Here is a 19796-nt window from a genome sequence, read left to right as displayed (position 1 = left end):
CAGCAGGATAACCCCATGCAATAGCACATGCTACAGACTGACTGTGTATGCAGCAGCTCCAAACAAAAGGAGTCATCCTTGAATAAGACATGAGTGTGCTCTTGCAATAATGACAGCTGACTGAATGATGGGTTGTGTTAGCAGGAGTGTAGCCAGCAAGTCAAAAGCAGGGCTGGTTCCCCTCTGCTCAACGTGCAACACACCTGAAACAAAATATTCAATTAAAGACACTGATAAAGCAGAGCTATTTCAGAGGAGGGCCACTAAGATGGCTAGGAGGCTGGAGCAGATGACAAGAGGCTGACAGAAGTGGTTTGCTTAAGGATTCCAACACTGCCTTCTTTCACAAAGTCTACATTTACCTTTGAATCCTCCGCGACCCCTCCCTCCTTGCCCTCTTGCGCCACCTCCACGTCTTCGCCCATCTCCTCTGCGGAGGTAGTTGTCTCGCTCCTCTTCTGCTGGGGCTGCTGACCAATCGCTAAGTTCATCTCTGTGATCAGATTCTGTTTCAGAAGCATTTGATGCTTCAGAATTAGTTCCTATCAAGAGGATAGAAAAATATATCCAAACATGCCAGTGTAGCTTAAGCCTGAAAATACTACAGTAGAGTGAAAATACGTATTTAAAAATTTCCATTTTTTGTTAATTAACAGTTTGGGGATTTTTTTCTGCTTCCCAACCTCTATAACATCCATAATACAGAAATGTGTATTACGTAAATAAAAGCTAAGTGTGTCTATGGTTAAATAGTTGCATGCCACACGTTTATAGTTACTTGGTGTTAACCAGCCTATCAAGTTACTATTGAATCTACTATGTAAGAGTCTAGCAGACCTAAGACTTTCTTAAAGTCCTGAATATGACCTGTCTTGTCTCCCCTTACCACTGCAACTCCTTTAAGAAAAAAAAATCCATCATGAAACAGCCTGTAACTCACTATGAAAGCAGAGAACCAAGTTAGAACGCTAGAAATGCACTGAATCCAAAATAACTGGCCATTACCTTTTTGTCCATGTTAACAGATCACCTTCACTGATAAATGCTGGTTCTTTTGCCTATTTTCCCCCACCCCTATAAACTTGTTAATAGCCAGGTGAGCTCACATCTTCTAAAAATAGTAAATGGGCTTCAGCACAAAAAGATTAATTTTGTATTACGTAGAACATAAGCTAAGACTGCCTTACCAAGCTCATACTGTAGGCCTTTCAGACAGAACCACCACCAGCTGACCTACGCTGTGGATAGTGAAGTAACAGACTGCTCTGAAGAAGCACAACCTGAAAACTACTCAGTAATGAATTATACAAGGTTTAAAGAGGAACACTATTTTTGTGACTACGCTTTGCTAGTTAAAGCATAACAGTTCAATTTAACATGAGGAAAACAGCTTATCTGCAAATTGAGCTACACAGTATTGTCACTTAGAAATATTTATATTAAGACAGCCTCTTACAGGCTCAAATGAAATCTGAGGTCTATTATTAGGAACTGTTCAAAATACAGGTAAAATAACCCTTGCCCTAAAGAGTTCATACTATAGAAGACATAAGCATGCTGTAAGAGACAGGAACTACACGGACCTAAGTTCAGATTACATATAAGCGCTACATTTTACTTCAGAATACTTTCTACAGCATAAAGCTCTACATAATCTTCAAATATTGATACTCAATGCAGCTCTCTTTCCAAGTTCAGCCTTTTCCAAGAAAGCAAAACACCAACAGACTGCACTTAAAACCACAACTGCACTGCCAGTTACCTACCTGATGCATAGCCTGGACCACGTCTGCTATGCCCTCTGTTTCTGTAAGGTCGACTACCACGTCCAAGTCCTGGACCATCATCGGTCATGTATCCTTTCTCCTTATCTGTACGATTTGGTGGTGGCCTAGAAGTAGCTCCGATCTGTCGAAGCTGCTCATCGATTTGCAATCTTTCCAAACGCAGCTGGTCCACTTCCTACACAAACACAAGCATAGTAAGTCCATGTAACCACTATTTCATTATCTGAACTTACAGACATGCAGTTCTCAAAGAAAGAGCACTGAAGTATTGCAACTAATAATACATTTAATGCTTAAATAGCAACGCAGCTTTGAGACTAATTTATATTACAAAAAAAACCCAAACCAACCAACCAACCAAAAGTTTTCAAATGTTCAAATCTGTTTCTTACCAATCAAATTCTCCCTGTGGCACAGTTTCCAAGTGAGTTTGTTTAAAATAGATGTATCACGAAAAAGCACTCAAATCAACTGTTTTCAGGAGATAAAAATTAACTATACTTCAGTATTAAATTTATGAGATCTTTACCCTTAAGGAAGTTAAACATTCTTTAACTACAGAAGTTAACATTCCTTTATTTTCTGAACACAGTACTGTCATCCCTCTATAGCATTCCAACAAGTGCATAATTTAATCTTTTTAGATTACAACACAAGCTTCTTATACTGTTGCACATAAATATCAAAGTTAATAAACAATTATTAATAGTATTGTTTCATAAAAAGGGATAGAGGTTATACTGCTGTTAAAATTCTACTTAACTATAATGAATAATACCAGGGAAGTGAGGAAGCATGAAAGCATAGAAAGCAAAGCAGTGTAAACTGGGGAGAGTGGGACAGCCAGCACACAGAATTATTACATGAAACTACTGAAGAGATAAACACAAGCAATAATTAACTTCTCAAACTGATGCAAGTGCTGTAGATGTCTGGCTAACATCAAAAAGTGGTAATTTTATGTTTGTTTTTTTTTTAAAATCAGGGAGAAAGCTATTTGTGGAAGTTGCAGTGTGATATTGGAAGGGTTCTCTGAAGGTCACCTAGTCCAGCTAAGACTTTGACAAGATGCCTCAGCACTCAGGGATGCATCCCATCAGGTCTCACTGACTTGCATACATTTCCCGCCCGGCCGCCCCCACTCCCCCCAGATATTCTGTAACTTACTCTTCCTTTAGGAAGGGGAAGTCTTGCTCCAAACTCCCCCATTGGTTTTAGGGGCCTGGCATTCCCTACAGCAAATCTTATCAATAAAAAAACCAAAGTGAAGATGACATTCAGTACCTCATCCTTACCCTTTGTGACCAAGTTCCCTACTCCATTCAGCAGCAGGCCTGCATTTCTTGGAGTATTCCTTTTGCTGCCAATATACCTGTAGAAGCCTTTCTTGTTGCCCTTCACATTCCTTGCCATATTCAACTCCAGATGGACTTTGGCTTTCACAAACTCATCCTTCCGCACTCAGACTGTCTTTATATTCCTCCTGGGCCACTTTAATCCCACCCCTTGTATGCATCCTTATTATATTTTAATTTTGCCAGAAGTTCCTTGTTCATACATGCAGGCCTCCTGTTACTTTTGTGTGACTGCCTGCATATCAAGATGGACTACTCTTGAGCTTGGATAAGGTGATTCTTTAATCAGACATCTCCAGGACCAGTTTTCGTTCCAGGAATGCGTTCCATGGGATTTCCTGAACGCTGGGGCTGTGATCCTGGTATCAGTCTCTCTCATTTCTGTCAGGATCCTGAAACTTCACTAGGTAACAGTCACTCCAGCCAAGTCTGCTTTCTTCTTCTATAGAGAAATTAACTACTTTGACTTGATACAGTACATTTGATGCTGATGCCCCATTGTGTATCTTTTACAAAAAAGCCTCCTTAATAAACTCTGCCTCAAGGAATAGAGGCACAGAAAGTCTTGTCAGTGAACTGGAGGACACTTCTGAAACTATAAGTCGACAGGCCACTAAAATGATACTGTTCTGTGTATTTATGTTAAATGGGATGAGAAGGCCGAGATCAAAACTTCCAAGCTAAGAAACTATCCTTCAGTTGTCAAATGAACTCCATTGTACATGCCCTTCTGTTCAGAAAGGTTAGAAAGTACGTACTACGAGAAAGTGGCCCTAACTGACAATGCAAGCCCTACTGTTAGCATCTGGCCCTGTCATCAAAGATTGAGCACCTAGTAATAATAAACACAAGTAAAAGTAACTACAAGCAATAATGTGGTCTGTTCTTGGCTCCCTATACAAGAGACAACAAGCACTGCAGACTACTGGAGAAGTTATGGAGCCAAGTGGCAAACCCAACATACGGAGCTGAACTGCCTACAAAATATCCTCAAATATGAAATGTCAACCAACTACAGTAAAAGAAGTTTTTAAAAAAAAAACCAAACTGATTTTTATCGTCTTCCTGTTACCATCTTAGGTACCGACTACAGTAAAAGAAGTTTTTAAAAAAAAAAACCAAACTGATTTTTATTGTCTTCCTGTTACCATCTTAGGTACTGACAGAAAAATTCCAGTGGTAAAGCAGCATCATTTTCCTCACCTTTAAATAATTAAGATGATAATCCAGAAGAACAGTTGCGTTAGTGATGCTGTCCTTGGTTCCCACAAACACAAATGGTACCATTCCCTAAAACACAATAACAGTAGTGCCATGGTTACTGATTAGGCATCAAATAACAAGACCAAACATATTACTGTAAAACTTGAATACAATTTTTACGGAATGGACAAGCATAAATTAAAGAGTGAGACAACAGGAAATTTAAATTTTTATGTTGACTAGATCATGTAACTAAGTCTCTCTACGCAAAGGGCTCATTTTAAATTAAGAAAATCAAGACTGCATGCATCACAATGCATACATTTATTTTTTTGAACTAGAAAAAGAGTCAATTCAGGACACTTGAGTTTTCCTACCTTCAAAATTAATACCACCATTGCTGATCACAGGTCTACTCTCTCACACCAGGTTCTTTAGGCTACACAACAGTAAAGAAACCTTTGATTTCTTTAACAAGTAAATCCAATTAACACCATGTCATAAAGCACAACCTGATTCTTCTTGAGGGATCTCTCAATTTGTAGAAGGCAAACAAAAAATACTCATGAAAGAGTTAGTACTTCAGGTAACGACTCTCAATTTACATTTCTTCTACCTTGGAAGCATTTTATTTAAGTGATTCAACAAATACCTGAAAAATGTGAAGCTGGAAATTCTAATGCTTGAAATTCTAACACTTGGAGAATAACTACGGTGGCCAAAGCAGGCTACAAAATCAACCTAAAAGACCCCTCCTGAGCACTGACAACAACTAATCTTCAGGAGATAAAAGGATAATCTCCACACCAGAACTCCCGACACTAAAGCAGGTCTATGCAGCATTTCAGAGGTGAGACTGCAGCCCACAATGACCCAATGACCCTGCTGTAAACTACTTGACCCTGGTACCAGCTGCAGCCTCACCATGGCAGTATAAGCTTCACCGGGGACTGCAGAAGTCAACTTGGAAGTCTCATAAATGCTCACCTGCTGAAACCTATGCCACTGCAGACCCAGAGCTTAGCTATACCTCCTGAATTCATTAAAAAATTGTTTTGGCATCTCATTATGACCTTGAAAGACCTCTTTTATTTCCACTCCACACAAACTTTACAGGACTGCATTCCAAAGGAGAATTTTTTTGCAAAAGTGATTTGAAATACATGTCTTTAAAAACAAACAAACAAACAAACTTGGGCTGTAATACCAAGTTCAAACATAGACATTTATTGTACATTTAAAGTATGAAACAGATACAAACCCACAAGAACTAATTCTTGCCTGCCAAGATTTGATCTCAGGTTTCTGTGTGGCTCCTGGTATGACAACTGACTTAGGAAGCAGTGTAAGCAATGCCAGTGTTAGCAACGTCATTAATAGGTAAAACAGAAGAGTATGAATGCAGAGCTTGGCAGGTAAAACAAAAAAGCTTTAAAGTTTATTTTTAAAAGCTGCATTTTGGGCTGAAGAACATAATCAAATAAGCTTTTTCAAGCCAGAAGGAAAACAAAAAGAAGGAAAACCTGACAAATTGCAGCCATGACTACTTGCTCTTTTACCCTTCTATTATTCTGTAGGTTGACAAACCAAAAATGTTGACAGTTTTAGCCTGCAGCCACAATAGCACCATCTTGCTTATTAAGCTAGTTCAAGAATTCTATGCTGCAAGAATTTATCATTAGAAATGAAATATGACATAGCAGTAAATCCTTTAAACCTAAACATTGACTATTTTACCTTTTCAGATGTAAAATTAATAAAGGAGTAAAAAAAAAATCCAAACCGACCCAACTTAATTGCTTGGCCACCATTTACGGAAAGACAGAGATTTGATTGTGGGTCTTCAGTAACAGTTTTACAGTGATAATACGAAGGCTGAAATAACTACTCGAGCAAGAATGTAAGGGTTCCAGAGATGTATTTCATGTCTTATTCAAAGTAGCAAAGGTTCCTTACCTGGTACATATTTAGATGTCTAGGTAATAGAAAGACAATTCCATTTTCTTTAAGCACAGTTCACATTTGAAACTGTAGGGAATCTTTTTGCATTGAGATTTTAAAAGCTTCACGTCTGAAACTGTCCTTGCAAACCTGCAACCTTTCCCCTTAACAGCCTCACACAGAAGTGCCTCAAATCACAAAGATCAAGACTTCATTAAGGCCCTTTCCAAGGCTGAGAGCCTTCCTGTGCAAACCCAGAGCTCACACTGCTCATGCTTGCTTTTTCTTTAGGTTACAGTTTACAGGCTACTGTGAATTCAGGTTAATATTTTTTAAAAAGAGAAGTTCATACATAAAGCACAAGCTTTTCACTACAACATAAGAAATTGCTAACAAAAATTTCAACCAAGTAAAACCCTAACAGATTAAAATAAAAGCAAATTAATGAATGAGAACAGCAAAGTTTCACATATACTGATTTGCAGCTTAGCAAGTGCTGGGGAACACTGTCACTCCTTCTAACAGGAGTAAAATGAAATCTCTAAGAAGGTGCATCACCAAAACATTTCACAAAGCATTTTTCAAACACAGATAAGCCAAATTTATATAAAAATTCCCCCCAGCATTAATAGGGAAATACAGATTCCATCAGAAAAACACACATGAATCAAAACTCTATGAAGATATAACAAAGAATTTATTTTATCACTGGGTAGAATATAACCACCAACTAACACATACAGAAATCACATCAACTGAAAACATACCTCTTCTTGTGGAATATTTTTATCGTTTTCAGCCTCAATTCTCACTCTTACAACACCAGACTTGTCCACTATCTCCTGAATAAGTTTTCCATTTTTTCCTATTACTTTTCCTACAGAAAGAACATACAGAACATTCCATGTTTAGGGTTTTCCCACAAACCTATAATTAAACTTTAAACATTACTATAATTAAACATGAGTATTTAGTAGCAACTCGTCAAAAATTACTTAATAGCCTACAAAAAAATTTAGTTAATGAGCCATGAACTAAAATGTCTAAGGAAGCTTGGGGGGTATTAACTTTGGTAACGTTTCAAAGCAACCACTGCAGCATACAGGAAGTGCACTATTATAAAAGTTTGTTAGTATAGTTTTATTCAATTGTTAAAGTTCCTATAAGAGAACAGAATCACAGAATCCCAGAACGTTAGGGATTGGAAGGGACCTCCAAAGCTCATCCAGTCCAATCCCCCTGCCGGAGCAGGAACACCCAGATGAGGTTACACAGGAAGGCGTCCAGGCGGGTTTTGAATGTCTGCAGAGAAGGAGACTCCACAACCTCTCTGGGCAGCCTGGGCCAGGGCTCTGTCACCCTCACTGAGAAGAAGTTTCTTCTCAAATTTCAGTGGAACCTCCTGTGTTCCAGTTTGTGTCCGTTAACAAAGAAACAAAGGAAGTTAAATCACAAATGACTTACCTTTGTATAAAATTATTTCAAATTACACATCTCTATTACAGAAATATTCAGTACCTTGCATGCTGATTTGGCTTTGCTTTGGTAACTTCGGTGATTTACAAATAAACACTGATGGTTGAATTTAAAAAACAAACCCAAAAATCCCTTTTAAAATGCCCCAACAGTTGCTGTAGCTAACTTCTGGGTAGGGAACAAAGCAAAACTCAAGTTTGTTCACAAAAATTTTAGTTGAAGTTTTCTAACACTACTGTTTAAGCCAAATGTAAAATTCTCTTCTCTAAAACTGAGCTTTTGTAGAGATACTTGAAGAGTTCATAACTCATGAAAAGGTTAAAGATAAAAAATGGAAATAAATTATACTCTAACATCAGTAATGGATATATTTATCTTGGGAACCAGACATTCTAGTTCGGGACAATGAAAACGAAAACTTTAGTTCTCTCCTACCTCAGCAAAATAACTTGCTGTTTTAAAATAAATAGGAAAACTGAGCTGCTTGGGAGGTAATGAGAAAAGGCCATATTCATCAATCACAGCATTAAAGAAAAGCTTCTAAGTGATGAAAAAGATGTTTTATGCATGTAACAAAGCTACTGCTTTGCTGATACAATCAGTCCATGAAGAATAAATTAAAACTCACTGTCAATCACATGGGACATGGTTACTGTTATTCAAAGCTAAATAAATGTGCTTTTTTTGTTTCAGTTTTTCTACCTTGAATTTTTAAATTTTACATATTTGTAGAAAACTGACAGGAGATGGCCAGTAAGTTCTTCCTTGACGACAAACGCTGCTCTGACAGACAAAACTTCTACTGAGTACTTCAGATTACACATCACTGGCAAATGGAAGAGCAGCTTACTAAAAGATGTAAAAAAAAGCTTGGTAGTGACTTAAGGGAGTCAAGTAAACCAAACAGAAGGAGAGAAAAAAGCAAAAGAAAAGAAAATACCTTACATTGGTTGTCCCAATCAAAGAACTACTTTTAAACACTTGGTCTAATTTTTAAATTTTACATATTTGTAGAAAACTGACAGGAGATGGCCAGTAAGTTCTTCCTTGACGACAAACGCTGCTCTGACAGACAAAACTTCTACTGAGTACTTCAGATTACACATCACTGGCAAATGGAAGAGCAGCTTACTAAAAGATGTAAAAAAAGGCTTGGTAGTGACTTAAGAGAGTCAAGAAACCAAACAGAAGGAGAGAAAAAAAAGAAAAAGAAAAGAAAAGACCTTACATTGGCTGCCCCAATCAAAGAACTACTTTTAAATACTTGGTCTTAGTTAGAATTTGGCAACATACATAAAAATCTTTAGAAGTGATCAAGGACTGTATGCATATATTTTGAACCTATGTTTCAGGTTATAAGCTTCCACACAGTCTTTAAAAAAAGCAACATCTTGGATGTTTTTCTGTTTCTTTTAGGTTTTGTATTTGTTTGGTTTTTTAAAAAAAATTTTTTAAAGGATAATTAAGTAGGAAATCCAGATCTTTGCATTTTCTTTAGATTCAAAAAACCCCAGCCGATCCATGCAGTAGAAGGCAAAAAAAGCCTTCAGTCTTTTTTAAAGCAAAATTATTTCGTTTCCTGGCAGATTATTAGAAAATTTAAAAACCAGATTATCAGAAATTTAAAAAAAAAAAACCAGATTATCAAACATAGCTTATTTTGGATATAACATATGGTTGAGCCAATTTTATATTCTAAAGGATCCAGGCCAAACAGTAGAGTAGAAATGAAAAACTGCCAGAACAGAAATAATCGCAAAGTTCTAAACAAAAAACAGAAACAAAGACCTCAAGTTACAATCAAGACCTCAAGTTAAAATAATGATGGCAGCTTATCACCAGTAGAACCAGGAGGCCGCAGGGAAGGGAAAACTGTGGTTCTTAAATCAAATCCATAGCTGAGGTGCCACATTGGTAAGCATTTGTGCCTCTGCAGAATTTCATACTGCTTTAACACCAACCTTTGTACGCCTTTAGAGGTATGTTGTACTGTATAGTATTTGCCCTGTTCTTATGTACTGAATTAAGCTGTGTGTTTTTATGTTGTATTGCAGTATCAAAAGCTCATTAAAATATACACACACACACACACACAGGCTGTGTGCATTCCTGAGGGCTTCTTTCAGGATGTGTGATAATACAAATCTGTCAGATTGTCTTTGGGGTATTTTCTTGATCATTGGGTTATCTTAAATCAGCATTCAGTTCATCCCACAGTGCTGCTTCTGAACAAACTGTATTTCAGATGTAAAATGAGAGGAAAAGAAGACAAAAGTCAAATAAATGATTCAAAACATACTAGGAAAATGAGACTGGAGATTCGTCTGTGGTACAGCTGAACTATCCTCTGCACATCTTGGAAGGAAGTAATTTAATTCTTCAGCTCAATCCAGAATCTATTCTACTTTTATTTAAACACCAGCACATTACTTCTAGTTTAAGATATCCCCAAATTGCAAACCAAGAAGTAATTTCTTACAATGTGCTAAAGGCAAATGTGTCCGTAAAACAAATCTGGATTGGAGCTGGGTAACGAAACAAAACAGTGCCAAACCCAAAAACTCTGTACCACCTAGAAGCCTTTCAAAAAGGGAACTTCCTCAAACTTTTACCCTGCCACCCTTCTGAAAGTAAATAAACAGGTCTCTGAGGCATTTTTCCTTATTATCATACAGTAAGGCTCCAGAATTGACATACCTACTAAATTCCTTGGGACTTGTATGACATCTTCAGCAAATTCAAGGTAACTTCTTGCCTTTTTCACTGCATCTTGATCCTAAAAAAAGAGATGTATGATAGAAATGAGATTTGTTTTCCCAAGTTTGGGAAAGTTGGTTTTTCTGCTTGTTTTTAAAGGCTAAAGAAGGGAACTTACCTCTCCATAAATATGGAATGTGCAAGTATCTTCATCAAGATCAATAGCAGTCACTCCAGGGACTTTTCTGGCTTGCTGAATATTAGCACCATGAGTGCCAATGGCCAAACCCATTAGGTCTTCACGTACAACAAACTGTTCATGAAATCGTGATGCAAGTTGTCTAGAGCTCTGAAGAAAAATATGTCAGCTTACTTTGATTTTCAGTACAACAAAGAGAGAAATCAACAAATTTAGAGCCAATTCTTTAATCAGGTACTTGGCCTACTTTTTATTTTAATCAATCCTCCTACTGCACTTTTTCTACTTCAAAAACACAGACTAGTCTTCATCAGAAGTCCTAATATCACCTTTTAAATATTAACATAAGGCTAGCCTCTAGCTGTGTTGGCATCCTATATTTTGAGCTACCCCAGAATATCTACAGCTATCAAGTGTTACTAGGTAAGACAGCATTCATTTAAGTTAGAAAAACAGGAGTCATTTGATTATTAAAGCAAACCTATCTCTGAGAAAAAAAAACTACACCCATTTGAACAGGTGGGGAAAACAGCAATAACTCAATCACTGGACAGAAAGATTCTATAGAAAACAGTAACGATGGATATCTACTGCAGTTAAAGTGAACAACACATGCTTATCCAAGACAACAGAAAATTAAGGTATGACCTGCAATACATTGCTTGAATTCAGCGAACAAGTATGTTAAGAATTTCATCCAGGAATCACATTTTACCAAGACAGAAGGAGCAATCTGAGCACCTGAGATCGTCATATGCTATGAAGACAACACTCCAAACACCACAAAATAGCTTAGGCAATCTTAGTCACAGAATTGATGGGTTGGAAGTGACCTTTAAAGGTTATCTAGTCTAACCCCCTGGCACTAAGCAGGGAGACTGTTACTACATCAGGGTGCTCAGAGCCCCATCAAGCCTGACTTTGAATGTCTCCGAGGATGGGGCCCTCAGTGAGGATCTCCTATATGAAACCAGATAACTACGGGTGTGTTGGCTGGTAAAAAGCTCAACATGAGCCAGCAACATGCACCTGCAGCCCAGAAAGTCAACTGTATCCTGGGCTGCATCAGAAGCAGCATGACCAAAAGGTCAAGGGAGGTGATTCTCCCTTGAGGGAGAACCTTCTGGGTTCTGGTGAGACATCACCTGAAGCACTGCATCCAGCTCTGGGGACACCAGCATAAGGACATGGAGCTGCCGAAGCAAGTCCAGAGGAGGGCCACAAAGATGATCAGAGGCTGGAGCACCTCTCCTATGAGACCATGCTAAGAGAACTGGGGGTGTTCAGCCTGGAGAAGAAAAGGCTCTATGGAGACCTTATAGCAGCCTTCCAGTACCTGAAGGGGGCCTACAAGAAAGCTGGAGAGGGACTTCACAAGGGCATGCAGTGATAGGACAAGGTATCACGAATTTAGGCTAAAAGATGGTGTATTTTGATTAGATCTTCAGAAGAAATTCTTTACTGTGAGGGTGGTGAGACACTGGCACAGGTTGCCCAGGGAAGTTACGGATGCCCCTTCCCTGGATGTGTTCAAGGCCAGGTTGGACAAGGCTTTGAGCAACCTGGGCTGGCGGGAAGTGTCCCTGCCCACAGCACGGGAGTTGGACTGGATGAGCTTTAAAAGACACGTTTGAGAAGTGGAGCCATGCAAGTCAAGAAGCTAATATACAGAAAAGAAAGAAGGTATATGGCACAACAAATAGAACGAAAAACAAACAAAGAGATGATCTAGTGACTATGGCTCAGAAAGCAGGAAAGATAAAACTGTTAGAAGAAAACAGTGGCAGACATTTTAAGTTCAGAGCGTGTAAGACACAGAAAAGAGTTTATTTGTTGGGAACAATGAACTATTAATAATAATAATGCAGCAAAGCCCAAAGCGTTCACTAAATATTTCTTCTGCAGATTGACCTGTGCAGTCTGTTCGTAAGTCAGGGTCTCAACAGAAATCATGAGTATGATTTTTACTATCTGAAGCTTTTCTTTCCAGGTGTGGTTGAAATTGATTTTATATTTATTTTAAGTACAGGAAACAAATGACAAAATGAAAAATAGCAGCCCACTTTTGTCACACAAATTATAACTGTATATATTTATCTCACAACCTTCACATCAGCACTGCTCAGGAAATAACTGAAGTCCAATAATTATTTGGTTCTCACTAGAAAACCAAGTTTGAGTCCTTCACAGCAGCAAAAAGGTTCAGCCTTACACTGACAGCAAGAATCCAAGATTAGTTTGGCAAAGGAATCAACGGCAACAGCTGTTGGTGCATGCATTTGTGGGGGCATGTAAAGAGAATTAGCTCTAAAGAGGTTGTTGTGTTCCCACCTCCAAAATAATACTTTGCACTTCAAGAGGTAAACTGCCCACACAATTGTCAGTTCTGGAGGAAGACAGAGAAGAATGGATTACTGAAAAGCTACAGTGGGGTGCTCAAGAAGGAACACCAGTAAGAAGAAACTGGTCCTTACTTGGTCTTGAGAAAAATCAAGACCCAAACCAACTGGGATTACAGTTCTGAAATATAGAAATCAAGATACCAGAAAGAGAACAACAGAAGAGAGAACTTCTCGTAACAGTGAGCACACCTACTGGATACAAGAGGCCTGAACTATACCACATCCCACTTCAAGTCAAAATCAAACAAATGTAACCCTTGGAGTGTGGTAGAATGAAACCTGGCTCTAAAATAACAGAGGTGGTACAGATCCATGTAAAACTGAATTACAATAGTTTGAGGGGTTCTTCTACTTCTTGACAGTGAATCTAACAGGTTTTCAGAAATGTTGCTTTTTTTCTGATTTGCAGATAGGAGAAAAACCATGAAGAAATATTATTTCTGCTGTATAAAGATCCCCTTATTTCCTAGCCTACTCTTTCTTTTTTTTTCCCCCCTCTCCTTTTTTTTCCCATGGACAAGTATGAGTCAAGTTTCTTGCCAGTCAACACCCACACTCCAGTCACAGGAATATCAGAAGCTCTATCTGCTGTAAGATATTTCCTAACATTTTCTCTGTAGACAAACCCATCCCTTCATACATCCTACCAACATCAGTCTCACCCCTTCTTTCTCTCATTTTCACTGTGCTGTTTTGCAAGATCCAGTTCCAGTCCATTTCAGTATCACACCACATTTACTCCCACCTATTTTCAAAAACAGTAATTCAAAGCTATTGAATATATGGCACTATTTGTGCAACAATGGCTAATTTATGCTTCAAACTATGAAATAAATATGTGTATGTGTGTGTGTGTAAAATATTTGTATTTAATCCCCCACTTTTTTCTGAATAAAATGGGATTGGATAAAAATGAGTCTTTGGAAGAAGAGACCCTAAACTTCTTTGTTGGGTTACATCTCTATCTGCTTCTTTTTAACATCAAGGATAAGATTGCAGAATCATTAAGGTTGGAAAAGCCCTCTAAGATCAAGTCCAACTGTCAACCCCATACCACCATGCTCACTAAACCATGCCCCAAAGTGCCAGATCTACATGTTTTCTGAACACCTCTGGGGACGGTGACTCCATCACTTCCCTGGGCAGACTGTTCCAATACTTGACCACTCTTTCAGTAAACAAGTTTTTCCTAATATCGAATCTACATCTCCTCTGATGCAACTTGACGCCATTTCCTCTTGTTCTATTGCTAGTTACCTGGGATAAGTACGTAATTACTTTCACCCCAATGCAAGTCCTATCAGTAAGAAATTGTTAAATATTGGGTTGTTATTTTTAACAAAAATGACTGAAGTGAAAACAGACAACATACCTCCAACTGTTTGCTAGCTTCTTCATTTCTCAGGATCAGGGATAACTTGGTACGAAGACTTCGAAAGTGCATATCAATCAGCATATTTGCCCGCTTTGTTGTTACATCATTGATTGACTAAATTATTAATAAAGAAGTGGTTAACACAGGAACTTCTGAAATAAACCACCACCAATGGTATGGTTAGACGTATGTACTTACCAAAATAATAAGCTGGTGGTTTTCAGAATCATATGTTACAGAAAAAGCTCCAACTGCCTTTTTGAAGTCCTTATGTGCAGATTCTTTGGCACACCTAGGGAAAAAAAAAACCAAGAACTTCATAGTGTTTTTAAACCGCTGCATTTATGGTTCACAGCCAAAAGATTAACTTCTTAATACAAAGCATCTGAATAAATATATCCAAGTTCTCCCTTTTAATTCAGGTGTTAACTTCATTCTGTTACCATGTATTTTACTTATTTTTCTTTCATTTGTTTTCACCTGAGCAGGATTAGGAATATTTCAGAAATTTTCTTTATGTATGAAATGACGAATCAGTTAAACAAAACTACATTAAAAAGCTATAGTCATTACATTCAGCAAATACAAACTCTCAAACACACCATGAACCAGTATGATCTGACTTCACTGTAGCCACTGCAGTACTAATGACCTTATGCTCATCTCGTGCTGTATTTTGCTTCTCCACGCTTCTTCTGTCCTCTTGCTACTTAGGTGAACTTGTGTACTACAACATTAACTTCAGAAATTTTTAGTTTAACCTGAATTTGTACATTATTCCACATTTAGGCAATAACATGTAACTCAAAAAAATCAGAAAATGCTCTGAAGCTAAAAAACAGGAGTCATGATTAATCTGACTTTTAGAGCTCGATTTACATGAGAACGACATGTCCACGTTCTAGGAGAAAGCCACCTCTTTCTGTACTACACTATGGTAGGTTTGATTATTGTACAGCTATTCCCACAGCCATCTCAACATGTCTTGTGCCCTGCAATATAAGGCAGCGTCTTCTTTTGCCAAGTAACAAACTGCATAGATTGTCAGATACTCTATCAATGAAGGAGTGACCACTTGAAAATTTTCAATAAAGCTGACAAAGACCGGATTCAGATTAATCTGTGCACATCACCAAACAGCTTTAAGATTCGAAATTTTCATCTGTACTGCACACAAATCTTAAAACCTTGAAGAAACTATTTTCTCTTCCAGTACTAAACCGCATTTCAAAAAAATCCTCTTTGCTAATTCTGAAGTACGAGCATGTCCGCATTTCTATTTTCTACATTCTTATGTGAAAATCTTAGGTTAATTTAGAGCAGTAAAAAGCATTTCTATTCCTTCTTGTCTCAGGGTCAAGAAGTTACCCACGTTCTGAAAGAAGTTATAAAGAAATGCTTGTACTTACATTTGCCTTAAATCTTCTGGAACTGCCAGTTTGATTTTATGAAAAGTATCCTTTGTTGCGGGCTTATTTGGGTTCACAGATCTCAAACGCTCAATCGTGACAATTTCGTTGTATGTAGCATCGCAGGCTGCATATTCTATTACGTAGAACTGATATAAAAATAATAAAATCATCCAAGCCATACATTTTATGACAAGACTGAGCATTATGCTATAAAGCAAGGACCTTTTGTTAACTGTACAAGTAAAATCTGAATTTTTCAGGTTTATGTTAATGGTAATCAGAACAATTAAAATCAAGAAACTTTGAAAATGAAGAGAGACAAGTTAAGAACACTGTGCACATCAATATAAAAAAGCAACATAAGTATAATATAAAAAAATATATATGTATATATGCATATTCCTACCTCACCCTTTATCATTCTCACTTTAGCCAACCACCAACAGCAGGGTTCTTTTTCATTTGCCCTGGAATAAACCTAAACAAAATATATACATTACATATATGTAGCATTCTTAAAAGACATCACAAAAACTGACTCAAATGTGATCAGAAACTCTGCCATAGGAACAAAATCCAGCAAAATATATGAGTACATAAAGTCTTTAATCTAAGCACTACACAGTAAGCATCTAACAGCCCAAGTGTCTATTGCAAACAGAGGTAGGATATAAAATCAGGTACAATAAGATTGAACAGATTGATATTGTGCCCTATCTACTGGCATTAGTTACTCAGTCTTGCATACAGTCAAAAGAGAGATAATTCAGCCTTTTACGTCTTTTAATATTTAATCAACAGTATTTCTAATTGTGTGCAGGTCCTACGAGTGTGGTCTCATTGTGTGATGAGGTCCTACGAGTGGGTGGAAGGGAGAAGACACACATCTATACTTCTTTAGCCACGTGTATTAGCCACATCCACACTAAAGTTTTGCTATTTTCTTACTTTCTAAATCAAAATAAACTTAAATAGCATGCAAGTTAAATGTAAATTTTGAAAGTTCTCTTCCTAAAAAGTAATTCTAAAAATCAATTTTATAAAACAGACACATCTTGGGAATGTGCAGATTAAAGCTAGTCTCTTCTCTCTCTCTCTCTCCATATACATAAGTATTTACATACACACATTTTAATATTTAATATACACACACATCATGTAAATTATCTCATTCAGCTTGAAGTTTTAGTAATATAGACTTTATTAACTTACAGCTGAAGAGCTACAGTCCAGCATCTATTTCTAGATTAATTCAGTTCTGATAAAAAACTGACCTGTAATCAAAGAAACGCTGATCACGTCTGTCAATCAGCATGGAGGTCATGGCATGTGGAATTCCAAAACAGCTGTATGGTTTACAACTATCAAAATCCCTTTTTAATGACATGCTTGACACTATGTTTTATGTAGTACTTAGAATCAAAAAAAGTAACAGCATAAACCACAGAAGTAAACCTTCCATTGACCTGGCTGGTATTTTTCACCCCAAGCTCTCTCATTTTGCAAAACAAATGTTGTTAATGGAGCACACATACCTCTACTTCATCACTTTCATTTATATCTTTATTATAGCCTGCAGGTGGTGGAAACCTCACATCATGGAATGGAATTTGCCTCTCTGGTTGCCAGCTACAAAAAAAAAATACAGTAACTGGTCTAAACATTTTCACCTTCTTTGTAAATACAAATCAGAAATTTTACATTTTTAAGAGTTTGTGGAGCTTTTGTGCATGTACATTTTAAAGGTAATGTGATCCAGTGTACGAAACACAACTAAGTGACCACTAAGCATCTTAAATGAATCCTTAGTGCTACCTGCACTGTTCTGAAGTCTTCCAGCAGCAGTTTTTACAGTTATAGGTTTTAACCGCAGCATCAGAAACACAGGTTAAAAAAAAGTCTCAGAATACATTTGGACATTTCTTTCAAAACAAGCCTGTTTTTTCTTTTAATTTGATTCTACTATTGATTATGAAAAATTGATCAGGATTCAGTCTGAATAAATCTTATATGGCAGGAATGTCACAACAGAATTCCAAAACATGCTAGCATCAAGCTTTGATTATCTAAGAGATGCTACTCTACATTATTAATTTAAATTTAGGTTAACCAAATGCAAGACCGATACTCTGTCATTTATAGGTGTAACAGCAGCAATACACTTACTTGTTTTCAAATGCAACTGTTATAGAATCTTCATGCACATCCTTTACAAAAGCCTGCGTAGAAAAAAAAAGTACAATTATAGTATGTGTATGGATATTTTAAAAAAATCATTTAAAGCCCAAACAATGCCTTCCTTTCAGAGATATTGATAAAATTAAAAATTTAAGTATGTTTTTAAGCCAGCCTTTTAACTTTTGCAATAGCCATGTATAAAATGCATACTGAAAGCTGACAACTTCCTTGGGTTCATGACTGCCAGTGTAGTGATACACACAGAGTGCTCGAGCCTTACATGCACTATTCCTGCTTTTTAGATGTAATGGGAAAAGTTATTAACAAATGACAAGATTATCTTGAATGGTTTCACAACAAAAGTTTAAGATGTTTGATTTTAAAAATCACATTTTCTGTATTTTGACAGGTGTAGAAATTAAATCATGACAATAGTCCTTAAAAAAACCTGTCTCTTCTCTCCTTTACCTCAAGATAAGTTGGAACATTACACTAGCAAAACCCATCTACATCCACTTCAGCAGTTTTCTCCTTATTTACTTCATCACTCTTAATTTCCATAGTGTACAAACTTAAGATAAATGCCCCACAGCCTTCCTTCACCTTTCTCATGGGAGATGGAGAGCAGCTGGGCTAAGTCTCCCATGCAAGCACAAAGCAGAGTACAGAACCAAGATCCAGCACCAAGAGGGCCTGTCCTGCCTTATGGACTCAACTGACCAACCTTAGATCGACTTCCAGCTTTAAGCCCAAACGTTCCCCCATCTACAGAACAGCAAGAACAATACTCAAAGAATTTTGGGATTTACCAGTGAAAATATTTTTCATAGCCTCAAATGATGGAGGTCATGGAGCAACCAGGGATGATAAGATTGGGTTGTTGGTTGTTTTTTTTTCTTATTTCTCTCTTTTTAACAAATATCTTCATGAACTTCTCAAACAGATAAACATTTGTAAAGTGCTGAGTATTCCACTTGTATTTGTCTATATAGAGCGTATCCTTGCAAGACAGGTAAATAAAAGTCCATGAGCAAGACTGAGTATAAAAGTCTGTTCTAACAACGGAGATCAGTTTTTGTAGATTGAAAAAATTTTCAATAAATTGAAAATCATTTAGCAGTAACTACTGCCTCTGAAGAATTAGTTAATGAACAGTGGAAAGTTCTATTCTTGCATTTCAAGTTTCCAAGACAAGAACAGAAACTCTTACCTTCTTGTAAGAGGTGAGAGTTTTATCATATGAAATCTAAATGGTTTAAAAAAATTCTTCTGCTATTTTTCTTAGTGAAGCACTCACAATCATTTCCCAAGCTGCAGCATTATCTCAGTATCAAAGAGCAGCAATACCTGATGACAGATACAGAGCTCCAAGAACTACTTATACTAAAATTAAGCAGTACATGCACACAAGTGTCATTACTCAGAGACATTCAGTACAAGAAAGAAGTGCAATGCTAGTTAATAATCTGAAAATAACAAATGCCACCTTGAATAGAAGTCAAAGCAAAACCACAATGACAACAGCAAAAAATGGTTTTATACCTTGCTTACCTCTCAGTATTGTAAAAAAAATAAGATTAGAAGAAAGTTTTTTACTGGTAGCATCCAAATAGGATTTTAAACGGTCTCTAATAGTATTTACATAATTACGTATTTCAAAATTCCAAGATATTCCTTCCAAAGGGTTTCCAAGCATAGTTGGTATTTTTAATGACATGACACAAAATGGATTTAAGACCACAACTCAGGATCATGTTGCTAGTAGTACAGA

The 19796-nt window shown here is 37.1% G+C and overlaps 1 protein-coding gene across 2 annotated transcripts in view; it reads right to left on the bottom strand.

The window, feature by feature from the left end:
* Positions 1 to 18068, bottom strand: part of FMR1 (fragile X mental retardation 1) — a 23640-nt gene extending 5572 nt beyond the window's left edge. The window contains exons 1-12 of one of the 2 annotated variants that reach the window (XM_010192709.1): positions 18014 to 18068; positions 17383 to 17476; positions 16254 to 16325; positions 15845 to 15993; positions 14634 to 14727; positions 14433 to 14549; positions 10638 to 10808; positions 10460 to 10538; positions 7054 to 7163; positions 4346 to 4432; positions 1767 to 1962; positions 363 to 542 (exon numbers count right to left, since the gene is read on the bottom strand). In XM_010192709.1, the coding sequence (XP_010191011.1) occupies positions 363 to 542; positions 1767 to 1962; positions 4346 to 4432; positions 7054 to 7163; positions 10460 to 10538; positions 10638 to 10808; positions 14433 to 14549; positions 14634 to 14727; positions 15845 to 15993; positions 16254 to 16268 (1198 nt within the window). In that variant the 5' untranslated portion in view covers positions 16269 to 16325; positions 17383 to 17476; positions 18014 to 18068. The remainder of the gene's footprint in view (positions 1 to 362; positions 543 to 1766; positions 1963 to 4345; positions 4433 to 7053; positions 7164 to 10459; positions 10539 to 10637; positions 10809 to 14432; positions 14550 to 14633; positions 14728 to 15844; positions 15994 to 16253; positions 16326 to 17382; positions 17477 to 18013) is intronic. The other variant, XM_010192708.1, reaches the window with a different exon arrangement.
* Between the last annotated feature and the right edge of the window lie 1728 nt (positions 18069 to 19796).

This window comes from Mesitornis unicolor, unplaced genomic scaffold (genome assembly GCF_000695765.1).
Source record: "Mesitornis unicolor isolate BGI_N332 unplaced genomic scaffold, ASM69576v1 scaffold489, whole genome shotgun sequence".
Lineage (NCBI taxonomy): Eukaryota > Metazoa > Chordata > Aves > Mesitornithiformes > Mesitornithidae > Mesitornis > Mesitornis unicolor.
This window is presented reverse-complemented; position numbering and strand designations above follow the sequence as displayed.